This window comes from Medicago truncatula, chromosome 5 (assembly GCF_003473485.1).
Source record: "Medicago truncatula cultivar Jemalong A17 chromosome 5, MtrunA17r5.0-ANR, whole genome shotgun sequence".
Taxonomy (NCBI): domain Eukaryota; kingdom Viridiplantae; phylum Streptophyta; class Magnoliopsida; order Fabales; family Fabaceae; genus Medicago; species Medicago truncatula.
In genome coordinates, this window is record NC_053046.1 from 20579653 (window position 1) to 20592850 (window position 13198).

Consider the following 13198-nt stretch of genomic DNA (forward strand, 5'->3'; position numbering starts at 1 on the left):
GTTTTTAATAATAAAAGATGTTATTTGGAAAAACTCAAGTCACAAAATATTAGCAATAAGAGTTTTTATAAGAGTATGGTGTCACATCTCGTCCTACAGGTCAGTTTTATAAGAGTGATCAACGATCGACGTAAAAATTTAGGCTAAAGTGCACTTTTCATCTCTTAAGTTTTAAAAAGTTGCGATTTTGACCCCTTATGAAAAAAAATGACAAAAGTGACCTTTCATGTTTAGGGAAATATGCTCTTTTGACCCCTAACATAAGTGAAATATGAACTTTTTATCTCTTATCTTCTCAAAAAGTTGCGAATAGGGCCCTTTTTTTTTGGACGAAAGGGGCTAAAATTGTAAAAAAAAAATTAATAGGAGGCCAAAATCACAACATTTTGAAACTTAGGGGTCGAAAAGTGCAGTTTAGCCTAAAAATTTAATATGATATTAAAGTTTATCGATTAAAATATATTGGAAAAATTAAGACTCATATGACATGATATCTGTCACCTTACAAACCAGTTTCGTGAGTTAAATAAATATAAAATTCTAGTAGATATATGAAAGTGCAAATGAATTCATACTTTTTGTTGGGTGTGTAGAAATGTTTGTATATTTAGTTATTTTTATATCTTTTGAATTAGACTATTTAACGGGTTTGGTCCAAATACCATGTCACCGACAGATCCAACGCGGGTTTGGTCCACATTTCCAATCTATGAAAAAGTTCCTCATGTTTTATTTTTAACAAAAAAAATAATAAAAAATTCCTCATGTTAGGTACGAAATAGGAGAAATTCTAATATGGTCACATGACCAAATAAAAAGTGTTTCATCAAACACACATAAAAAATATTTTTTTTATAGTAAGGAGGAAATTAATAAAAAAAAAATGATTGAATATTGTAAAAACCACCTTTTTATGTGTGTGCCCAAACACTATTGATTTAGGCTTTGTTTGGTTGAAGAGTGAAAGTGAAAGGAAAGAAAGAGAAAAGAAAGATTGTATGAGGAACGAAGAGGAGTGGAAAGTGAGAGGATTGTTTTGGTTGTTTGGTTTAAGAGAAAATGGATTAGAAAGTTGGAGGAAAGAATGATCAATTTTTAATACTTAACATAAATATCCTTATATATATATATATATATATATATATATATATATATATATATATATAATTAAGTGCTGCAGTAATAGAAGTGTGAGTAAGTTCAATTATGTGCTACAGTGTGAAATGGTAAGCTGGAAAAAAATAAAAATAAATAAGGAATAGTGACGTATCTTAAAAGTAAACATATCTTAAGAGAAAACATTACTCCTTCCGTCCCAAATTGTATGACGTTTTGGATATTTCACACATATTAAGAAATGTAATTAATACTAGACTTTCCACCCGTGCTGCCGCACGGGTCATATACATTGTAGATGTAGTAGACAAAAACAAATCTCAATGCATATCAAAGAGAATAAAACATGTGGTCCCAAATATATGCAGATGTTGGAATTCGAACCTCAGACACCACACTTATTCACCTTAAAAATATTAATTTTTATCAATTGTGTCTTACTTCATTCTTTTGTTAAAATTATATGTCAATGTTATATTATTGGTATGTTACTTCATCTTCTTTTTTTTTGACAAAATGTTACTTCATTATTTTGGAAAAATTATATGTTAATGTTATATTATGTACCTAAAAATAGCTCATTCTTAACCTCAACATGTAAAATGTTTTATTTAAATAATTTTCCTTTTATCGAATATTTGACATTTAGCGTAAATGATACCCTTTAACTGTTTGTTGAAATGTTTCTTCCCCCTATTTGTAATATTAACAAAAAAAAAATTTGCTATAATCTTTCAAAACCCTTTTATTCCAATATGGCAATTTGTTTTGTTGAAGAAATAGGGCGATTTGTTTTGAAGAAATAGGGGAAATAAAGCGATGCCGATTTGCTTTGTTCATGAAAATAGGAGATTAGGTGTGAGCATTAGGGTTGTTCATGAAAATAGGAGATTAGGTGTGAGCATTAGGGTTAAAACAGTAAAATTATGCAATAGGGTTTAGGTTAAAATTAGGGCTTACGGGTTAACTTTAATATATAAGAAGATTAGGTGTGAGCATTAGGGTTGTTCATGAAAATAGGAGATTAGGTGTGAGCATTAGGGTTAAAACAGTATAATTATGCAATAGGGTTTAGGTTAAAATTAGGGCTTACGGGTTAACTTTAATATATAAGAAGATTAGGTGGGAGCATTAGGGTTGTTCATGAAAATAGGAGATTAGGTGCGAGCATTAGGGTTAAAACAGTAAAATTAGTCAATAGGGTTTAGGTTAAAATTAGGGCTTACGGGTTAACTTTAATATATAAGAAGATTAGGTGTGAGCATTAGGGTTGTTCATGAAAATAGGAGATTAGGTGTGAGCATTAGGGTTAAAACAGTAAAATTATGCATTAGGGTTTAGGTTAAAATAGGGCTTACGGGTTAACTTTAATATATAAGAAGATTAGGTGTGAGCATTAAGATTGTTCATGAAAATAGGAGATTAGGTGTGAGCATTAGGGTTTAAACAGTAAAATTATGCAATAGGGTTTAGGTTAAAATTAGAGCTAAAATATGCTTCTGTGTTAACTTTAATATATAAGAAGATTGTGTGGGAAAAAGATATTATGAGTTGTTTTACAAAATTGTCCTCAATAAATGATATTGGAAAGATAAATAAAGGAATTGAAAGAAGAGAGTGTAATAAATAGTTAAGGATATAATAGGAAAAGTAACATTAATTTTTCATTGGTATTGTAAAGCGACATATAATTTAGGACAAATATTTTTTCTAAAGTGACGTACAATTTGGAACGGAGGGAGTAATAAAAAAGCAATAAAGGAAAAGGTGTTTTGGACTTTTCAAACAAAATGTTGTTGTTCCTCCACCTTTCTCTCCATATTGGCGTGGAAAGGTTTTTAGGATGGATCCCATTAAATACTTTCTTTCCTTTGCCTTTTTATAGGATTCCATTTCTATCCTCACCACTATCCTTCTTTAGAAACAAACACACCATTAATCTTGTGACAAGTTGCGGAGCCAGAAAAAAAAATGTTAGGGTGGATCACTAAAATTAACTATTGAAAAATTGTTTAAAGTTTCACAAATTAGACCTATAATTGAATTATTTAAATTTTTCGGATGGACCACTACACCAATTTGCGGAAATTTGGATCAACCAAAACATAAAACCGATACAAAATTGCATAAAATCTCGTAAATTAGACCTATAATTGTTGATTTTTTAATTTTTTCGGATAGGCCATGGCCCACCCCAGCCTATGAAAGGCTCCGCCACTGCTTGTGACTGTGGAAGAATACCTCCCAAAATAGAATACAAACAAAAAGGTAATTGGACAGTTGATCTGTTAAATAATTTTTTATCTTTATTTTGATCTCGTAACTCTTAAAACATATGTATAGGTCACTTATTTTTATCTCCATTAATCAAAGTCATTCTTTCCGTCAATTGTTTGAAAAGAAAAAAAGGTAAGTCCAGGACAGGTGGATATTTAGGTGTGATAAGAGCTGGATACAGTTTACTCCCTCCGTTTTTTAATATAAATAAATTTTGATTTTTAGGTTCATTCAATCAATTATATACGTGGTCTATAATGATTGAATGATTGAATCTTGATGTAATGAAGTTATCATTATCCTTTATTCTGAATTTTTTTGAAACTGTATATTTTTAAATTAATTATTAATATGATTAATAATATATTATTTAAATAAACATTTTAAAAAATAACAAAATTAAAATCCAGTGACCATCCGCACATCGCTGGAGCACTGCCGTGAACCACTCGCGCTTCGTCGTCGAACGATTGAAGCTACGTTTTGAGTCGCTGAAAAATTAGACGTAACTCTATTGTTCAATGTCGTGAAGTCGCCGGAGCTCCATCGTGATCAACGATGGCGGTAGCCCATTGACCACCAGCTGCCACCCCCATCACATCTTTTATTATTTAATTAATAATATTGAGTCTTGTTACATAGAATCTCTTTCTCATGGAACCGGTGGATGATGAATATTTGACTCCAAAAATCGTGAACTTAGATTTTTATCTAAGATTTGCGTATGGTTTTTTCAACAACTTCTCTCGGTTTCTTCAAATGGTGTTAGACTCATATGTATTTGATTTTCTAGTTCTAGTTCAGACCTATTGAGATCTGCATGTTTTTAAAACTTACGGATTTGCATCATTGTGTTGAATGAATTGGGGATAGTCCTAAATTTGTATCAATCCTCGTCGATTGAATTCGAACATATTAGTTGTTGGTATGAAGGTCCAAGTCCCCGTGTTTGTAGACTGGTATGAAGGTCCAAGTCCCGGTGTTTATGGTCCCTACAAATGTACCAATTTTTCATTTTAGTCTCTCCAAAATTTTCCTTCTAACTTTTAGTTTATAAAATTTTCAATCACTTCTTTTGGTCCCTATTTTTAATTTAAATTTTGTATTTTTTAATAAAATTGTGCATAAATGTATAGAATATTGTAAAAACAATTCCAAAAAAAAATATAATATTTTAATAAAACATAAATTAAATATGAATTTTAACCGTCAAAAATATAAAAATTCATATTAGATTCATGTTTATTTTTTTTTTTAAATTCTAATTTTTTTTGGGAGAAATTCTTATAATATTATGAGTTTTTCTGCAAAATTTTATTAAAAAATATGAATTTTACATATGAGGTTTACTTTAAAGAGGGACCAAAAATGAAGATGGACAATTTTTTATGGACTAAAAGTTGAAGAAAATTTAGACACTAAAACGAAAAATTGACATATTTATAAGTACCAAAAACATATTTAACCCAAAAAAATACAATCTCTTTGGACTGATTTCATGGAAAAAAATAATACACATTAACATTTGGATCGTATGAATTTTATACTCAATGGAATTAATTAGATGGATATTTTTTTTATAAAATAAAATCAGTGGATTTCAATGGACTAAGATTTCATGATTTAATATTTAAGATTTCAAAAATTTATAATTTGAATAGAAAAATTATTATCTTTGTTTAGTTAATATGATGACATTAACATAACAAAATTAAATTGTTCAAAACAAAAAACATAACAAAATTAAAGTCTAGAAAGACAAAAATAGCGTTAACAAGACAATAACATGTACTACCAAGTTTTTTCAAACCCTTTTACTAGCCCCTAGTTTTTTCATATGACACTAACATGTACTACCAAATACACGAAATGGATGAATTTTACAGCCCATCTTCAAAATTTGGCATTTCCTAAGTTATAACCTTTACATGTTCTTGTTCTTTAACCTATTATCCAGCCATTAAATTTGGGGGAAGCTAGGCAAGCAAGACTAAATCAATTAAAATAATACAAAAATAAAATGAAGCATAGGCGCTTCAGTAAAAATAAAGAAATAAAAAACAACCCATATCCATTCCGACTATATAATTTATCTAGCGCCATGAAGTTGAACAAAACTTCTCCTTCATGCGTGAGATGAGCTTGCACGTCTCCTCAGCCTCAACCTGCTCGCGAATGTCAGTTTTTGATGCACGATCTGGATGGAACTTAAGCATAGCATGTTTATAGGCAGTATGCACCTAAAATGATGATCAGATGACAAAAATGTTATTAAGCATGAACACATAACAATAGGCACTATATAAATCACGATCGCGTGTAGCTCACAAATTTATTGCAAGTAAAACTAAAAAATGAACTCAACCTTGAGAAGGGGACGACATCAGATGTTACGCATGAAGCATTTGGGGATTCAAATATATTTGAATGTAAATGTGGAAAAATAAAATTTAAAGTATAATAAATTTCTGATTTTCTCCCACTTTATTCCATCCCCTTCTCTCCCTTTCTCGTAAGGATAATGTCTTTTGAATGTGTGCTATTAGGCATCCGAGTTTACAATACCACCATACTGGTTCACCTCCCAGCCCTATTTAATTTTTCATCGGCATCTTTAAAATTATCATTAAAGAGACGCCTAAAATAGTTGTCTCAAAATATGATAGGTTGAGTAATGAAGGAACTGTAGTAATTGAATCTGTTACACATTTGGAATTTTGAATACAATAGTTATCAAAGGAAGGATGATTAGTGGTTTACTTTCAATAGCATCCACAGCATCAGCGAAGGAAAGCGATTTAATAGTGGAACTTGTCAAAAAATATAATTTTTGTTCAACTTTTGTCAAACTAGTGAAGTTTTAGTAAAGCTTTTGTCAAAGGAGTAATAATAACTGATTAGTTTATTTTTTAAAAAAGAAAATATTTAATTGTAACAATGATAAAAAAAATTATACGAAGATTAAATACTGCATGTTGAATAAAATACCTAAAGATTGTAGCATAATATTGAAATGTTGTACAGAATCTAAAATATGAAGTGAGGTATAGAGAATGATATGATATGGAAAAGCAATAGATAAACACCACTTGCCTCCTTTTGCGTAGGTTGTCTGAGACTTGCCCCCACATTTACTCCTAAGCCACGAAGCAGTGAGGTCATATCTATGCATCGATTCTCCAAATGATTGAGCTTCTTCTTTATTTCGACCCGCAGTTCATCTTTCGTGTTCATTAATTCTTTGTCCTGAATTTGGCATTAAAGTACAAGATTAACAGAAAAAACAACCAGCTACAACAAAGTTCTATGACTAAACTAGGTTCACACTAAATCATGAAAGAAGACATTCAAATGGTGAAACATTGATCTAGCTCCTCTGAAGTGAGGGGATATACTTAAGAAAATCCAAGTCCACCAAATTTAAATAAAGGAGAATAAAAAATCAAAGTAACAAATAATAATGAAAACATGATGTATAATTAGCATGAAAAACACCAATTTAGAAGAGATAATTGCAACCTTCTTTAGTGTCTCTCTCACTTCTTCAAGGCGTTCTTTTGACCTTCTTTCAATGTCCAGCAATCGGCTATTCTCAGCCTTTTTTCTTTTGCGCATTTTTTGTGCTTCCTCTGCCTGTAGCATGCATATTCTCAGTTTACGGAACAAAAATTTGCTCAAGCGAAAGAGCAACATATATAAACAAAGCTTAGTGAAAGAGCGGCATATCTAGTTAGTAGTAAGCACTTGCATGGAATAAATTAAAGTCTGTAGGCATAAAAGAATGTTGATAATGATAATATACAAGAAACCATAACATATTCGTTAGCCATAACAATTACAAAGAAAAAATATATATTAAAAAAAAAAAAGCAAGGCTAAAATATGGTTTTGGTCCCTGCAAATATGCCTCGTTTTGGTTTTAGTCCTTGTAAAAAAAATGTGTTGTTTTTGGTCCTTGCAGATATGTCTCGTTTTGGTTTTGGTCCCTGACCCCACTTTTGTGATGATTTGCACACGTGACACATGATGATTGAACTCATTTATTAGAAAAATAGTCCCTGTAAAATCTTTTGATTTTTAAAAAGGTCCCTGCAAAATATTTTACTTTTGAAAATTGTCCATGAAGGGACTATTTTCAAAAACAATATTTTGCAGGGACCAAAAACAACAAAAAAAATTTACAGGGACTAAAACCAAAACGAAGCATATTTGCACGGACCAAAACCATATTTTAGCCAAAAAGCAATAACAAGAATGACATTGGTGGCTTAACAGAATGACATTGATTCGCACTGAACGTAACTAATCTGCACAAGACATGTCCATTTTATCATTTTTAAAAATTACAAGGCTGAAGCCCACTGCAGTGGGTGGCAATGCTGGAAAATCCAACAAGTCAAACACAATTATATCGGAATTTGACTCTTCTGAAATGAATGTGTCGATTTAAAAGGAAAAGTAAGGAGATTGCAAAATTACGAGATGAAATTGTAATCACATGCATGCACAAGTAAAACAAACTACATAATTGTTTCAAACCTCAACCATCAATTTTCAATCAATGGCTATAGCTTCATTCTGTCACTATCTCCTTCAGTCATGGTTCACTCCATCAATTTTCAATCAATGGCTTAGCTTCATTTTCTTTCAGAGGTGCTCAACAAGGTTGTAGAATTTTCCTCAAACTGGCCATCCTTTGTTGGTGAGACCAACTATTTCCACAGTTTGGGCCATACTGACTTGTAGGTACAGTACAGAACTTACACATATAGGTTTACCATTCTGATCGTATATTGAAGTAGACGGAATATACAAATTGAAGATGCACTGATATTATTGATCTTCTCTGTGGAAACTTCCCAACGGAGGTAGTCACAGAAAATACGGAAATGTAAACCGACACAAACTGCAGGAAACTAACAAACCTCTAGGACATGGAGAGCCTACTCTCCCAAACCAAACCACTCAACAAACCGAATGAGGTGCTTTCTTGTTCTTATTCTACTTAAATACATCACACTTACATAATTTAGGCCTAAAATACTAGGCACTTACACGTAACATACATTATAATAGGAGGTCTACTAACACATTCACTTAAGCCACACTTTGACGCATCTAGCTTAGTGGAACTCAATTTGGTAACGATAGGAATTTTCATCTATCTGCTAAAGGCGCATAAGCTTTTCAATGAGGTTTCTCCAATAGATACAAGGGTATTCGCAGCTCTATTTCATTTAAGTTCTCTTTTTTCTTGATTTTTTCCTGTTTTGTTCTCTCATTTAGTATATATTTTCTTAGCCAAAAAGAAACACATTCACAAATATTGTTCTTACCATATTTTTCTTTTCATGGTAATATATTTATTCTCTCACACCCACACACATATCCATTTAATAATCATGGAGATGAATAACAATAGTAGACCTCAGGAGTAGATAGATATAATGTTACCCGCCTTTATTTGAAACTCCTATAGTTTCACATTATATCATCGAAGTCCTAAAAGTATAAATGCTTCAATTGTAAACTAGACAAGTCTAAACACTAAATACACATGCATTTACAAGGCAGGCAGCCCTTCAACATGTAAGAGAACTACGCGCCTGTTTAAAGAGCCAAAACATGTAAAGGCATAACAGAAAGATAAAAGAAAACATTTACAGCATGCCATATGTGAATCACCTGAATTTGCAATTGTCTCTGTCTGGATGCCAATTCCTCTTCCATTGCTTTTTTGTATAAATCAGTTTGCTTATGCTTTTCTTTTTGATTAATTATATTTTTCTCATTTGAAGCGGTAAGATCAGCATCTTGAGTATTTAAAGCAAGCTCATGACCATTAATATGCCTTTCATCAAAAGAGGCACCATTAGAATTCTCTTCAGAAATATTGTCATCTTTACTCCTCAACGGAGATTCTTCGTTGTCAACTTGTCTGTCATGTGCATTCAATGGAGATTCATCATCGTCAACTTGCATGTCATGTGCACCTTGGTTGGAGCTCATAAATTTAGACTCTTTATCACCTACTCCTTTCTTCAAACTTGAAGAACCAGCAACACCGTTACAGAAATTAGAGTTTTCAGAGTTGGGGCAGGCAGAAACTTTTTCTCCATGCTGAATATCATCCTTAAATGTAGACTCGTCATCACCCAGTTCATTCCTGGACTTTGAAGAACCAATACCATCGTTACAGAAATTACAGTTTTTTGACTTGGGGCAGGGATTAACCTTTTTCTTAGTTGTCCTTTCTCCATTCCGAATATCATCCTTACCAGTGAAGGAAGATTGATTCTCCTTACTACAACTAGGACCATATAAAGGACCTTTCCCATGCTTTTCAGACCTATTTTCCACTTCTCTGTTATTGTAATTATTTGTATGTAAACCAGAAGAACTGACATGCTCATTAAACACACGGCCCTTTTTCATTGCGGTATCCTCTTCCCACTGTTCACGTTTTATGACCTCACAATCAGAACAATCACTATCAGATGAGTCACTTTCAGACCCATATAAACCATAACGATTTCTTTCTTTAGCGTTTGGAGAGAATACTTTCTTCCACACGTTAGAAGCAGAAGCTTTATTACTTTTTTGCCTCTTCGAAACAGAACCATTTTCATAGACATCACAGTCATCAACATCTACGTATATAGATTTCCGCGCGGAACTTGAGGGCATAGAAAACCTTTTGTTTGAAGAGGCATCGCTATCCAACTCTCCAACACCATCAACATCAATTCCAGACTGATCCACATCACCACTTTCATCATCGTCGTCATCATCATCATCATCACTGTCATCATCATCATCATCGTCAATGCTGATAACACTCTGAGGTGTCGATGTTCTATCTTTACTTGGCCCACTGGACCCTATGATTTCTACATCGTCAAAGTGATCACTATCTAAGTCAATGAAAACAATATTCTCTAAATCCCCTTTCGCCTGACCGGTTTTGGATGCATTCTTCCCCGAAGAACATGTTCGGGGCCGAAAATGTTCTCTCGAAACACCTTTTCCAAGCATCTATACCTGCATCGCAAAAGTCGCACCTAAATAACAACTCAACAAAACATCTTCAAACATATATACCATTATATAAAGGCAACTCCAAAGTTAACTACTACTGTTTGGTCGGACCTTTTTCTAGAAAAAATTACCCTTAGCAAGCCAATTCCTTTTCAAATTTCAATTTAAATCTAAATTTTTGCCTAAATTATAGGAAATTTGAAAATTAATCATCCGTAGTTGAATTTTTTTCCAACAAATTTACTCATAACAATCTAATATTTTTTTCCAAATTTAAATTTAAAACAAACATATAATATAAGTACAACGAAATACAATAGAAAAATGCAGTTGAAGGGCACGTGGTGCACATCTTTCCGCTCGTATGAATCAAGTAAACACTTTAATACACTAAAGTTTTGTTGGGTAGGTACCATCATGCAATAGTTTAACGTCGTGTAATGATAAATTTAAATTTTCAATAAGCTTTGCTTAGAGTATTACTCCATTAACTATGATTAACAAGGGTTTAGTAAATATACTAATTTTACCATTAAAATAAACTCAATTAACGATTTCTTTAAGAACCGTGTACAAACCAAAAACAACAATTAATCCGAGAGACGGAGGTAGTAGTACCCAACATAACAAAAACTCCATGATACCAAAAAATTCTACTATATAAGGTGAATATAACTGTTTTCCAATAAAATATCACCACATAATATGAATTATGTATAAACTTCATTCCTATCAAGATCAATTTATGTATCATGTTATTCACGAATACTAGTAAGTTCAAAAACCTGAAAATCAAGAAGAATAACGAAACCCCATATTCTGAAAGCATAAAGCATACAACAATTTTGAAATTCGTGTCCTAATTCCTAAGAAACCCTAATCAATAACAAACTTAACTGAAAAACAATAGCAATAATTAACCGTTATGGAAAAATTGGGGGAAAATAACTGAAATTGAAACCCTACCTTGAAAGCGAAGAAGCAGAAGCTGAAAGATGAAGTGCGAGAGAGAGAGTGATTTTGAAATTGAAATTGGAATTGAGATAATTTCAATTTGGGAAATTATTATATGATGGTAACGATTTTGCTTCGAAGCGAAGGAGATGAGTCAAACGTTAAAGCACAGTCGTTTTGTGAAAAAATGGAAAGGAAAATAGTATTGAGTTTTTCTTCTCTAGAGCACGCACGCTCTATCTCTCTCTCTTTGTCCGTTTTTTCACACATTCAAGCACGTTTGGAACTTTTTCATTTCTTTTATATTTGATTTTATTTCATTTTAATTTAATTATTTATATCTCCTAAAAAAAAATCTTTATATAAAAAAAAAAAAGAGGAATATTCAATGCACCTATTAAAAAGGAAATATTTCAAATTCAACAACGCGCGAAATCTGATTTAACCCATTGTATTTCATTCACTTTCTTCGATCATCATCTCATCACTCAGACTCTATTTTGTTTCTACTAAAAAAGAACACTATTTTGTTTCTACTAAAAAAGAACACTAGCACTCTATTTTCTCCCGTCATCATAATTCATTCACTTTCTTCCGTCATCATCTCATCTCATCACTCACACTCTATTTTGTTTCTACTAAAAAAAAACACTAGCCACTAGTCACACCTAACTAATTTTTTCATGTTAGTTGTACAAAGTAGTTTGAAAAATTGAGAACATGGAAAACAAAGTTCTATGAAATATTTGAGTATGTTGTATGCATGAAATACAAATTTGTGAAAATAAAAAAAAATTAATTGTAGTTTAAAACAAATCGATCAACCGAACCAATCCAAACCAACTTGTTTGGTTCGGTTTCTTTTTTGAAAAACGACAAAAATCAAACGAAACCGAACTGATGAAGATTTCATTGGTTCGGACAATTTTTTGACCAAAAACCAATCCAAACCGAACCGTTACACCCCTACGAAATCAGCAATTCGCGAAATGACATGGTATGAATGACATGACTATGAGTGTCAATTATGAAGATTTTATATATTTTTATTCTTAAAATATGATATTTTTCCGTTTAAATATTAAATTGATTATAATTTTAAATTGAAATATCGAATTTTTTTTTACAAATTTTATACTACTTTGCTATTTTTTTATAATGATATAATTGTCTGCAATTTTTTAGATTAACACAAGTTTGTCAAAATCAAAACACAGTATAAAAAAAATCTTGTATTTTTTAAAGGAAAAAAAAAAATATATATATATATATATATAACTCATGTGTTGCACGGTTTTAATTGAATGTCCTCATATAATATTATTTTGGTTATATTTGATCTTATCAAATTTGGGAAATATTAAAAAATTTGAATATTATTTAGGTTTAACTGCATTTGTGACCCCTTAATTAGGGGTGTTCAAATCTAAACCGATCCAAATTAAAACTCTAAATCGATCTAAAAAAATCGAAAATCGCACAAAACCGAATATTATTGGATGTGTTTGGATGACATTTTGTGAAAAATCGCTCAGACTGGATCAGATTTTGGATTGATTTTTCAAAACCGAACCAAACAAAGATCATAAGCATTTTTCCCGAACAGTTCTTTCCCGCGAAAAGCTTTCAGTTCTCGGTTCATCTCATCATATTTCTCTCGTAAGTCATCCACCCTATCATAGGCCCCCACACTCCCTGAATGGAAGATGGGTTCCTGGTCTTGATGAACTATGTGGATCAAAGGAGTTGAATAAGTCATAGTAGCTTGAGGGAACAAAGGGCCCAATTGAGGGATAAACATTATATGTGGCAC

The 13198-nt window shown here is 31.8% G+C and overlaps 1 protein-coding gene across 1 annotated transcript; it reads right to left on the bottom strand.

The window, feature by feature from the left end:
- Positions 1 to 5158: 5158 nt before the first annotated feature.
- LOC11427264 (protein PFC0760c) lies at positions 5159 to 11643 on the bottom strand. The gene is made up of 5 exons (XM_003614207.4): positions 11398 to 11643; positions 9079 to 10434; positions 6913 to 7026; positions 6487 to 6639; positions 5159 to 5633 (listed from the first exon to the last, which is right to left on the bottom strand). The coding sequence occupies exons 2-5, from the start codon at positions 10426 to 10428 to the stop codon at positions 5487 to 5489; spliced, it is 1764 nt and encodes a 587-aa protein (XP_003614255.2). The 5' UTR covers positions 10429 to 10434; positions 11398 to 11643; the 3' UTR covers positions 5159 to 5486.
- Between the last annotated feature and the right edge of the window lie 1555 nt (positions 11644 to 13198).

Coding starts and splice junctions, on each gene's coding strand:
- LOC11427264 (XM_003614207.4), bottom strand. CDS start 10,428: ATGCTTGGAAAAGGTGTTTCGAGAGAACATTTTCGGCCCCGAACATGT. Junction 6,640..6,912: donor TGAGAGAGACACTAAAGAAG/GTTGCAATTATC, acceptor TGCCAAATTCAG/GACAAAGAATTAATGAACAC. Junction 5,634..6,486: donor GACAACCTACGCAAAAGGAG/GCAAGTGGTGTT, acceptor TCATCATTTTAG/GTGCATACTGCCTATAAACA.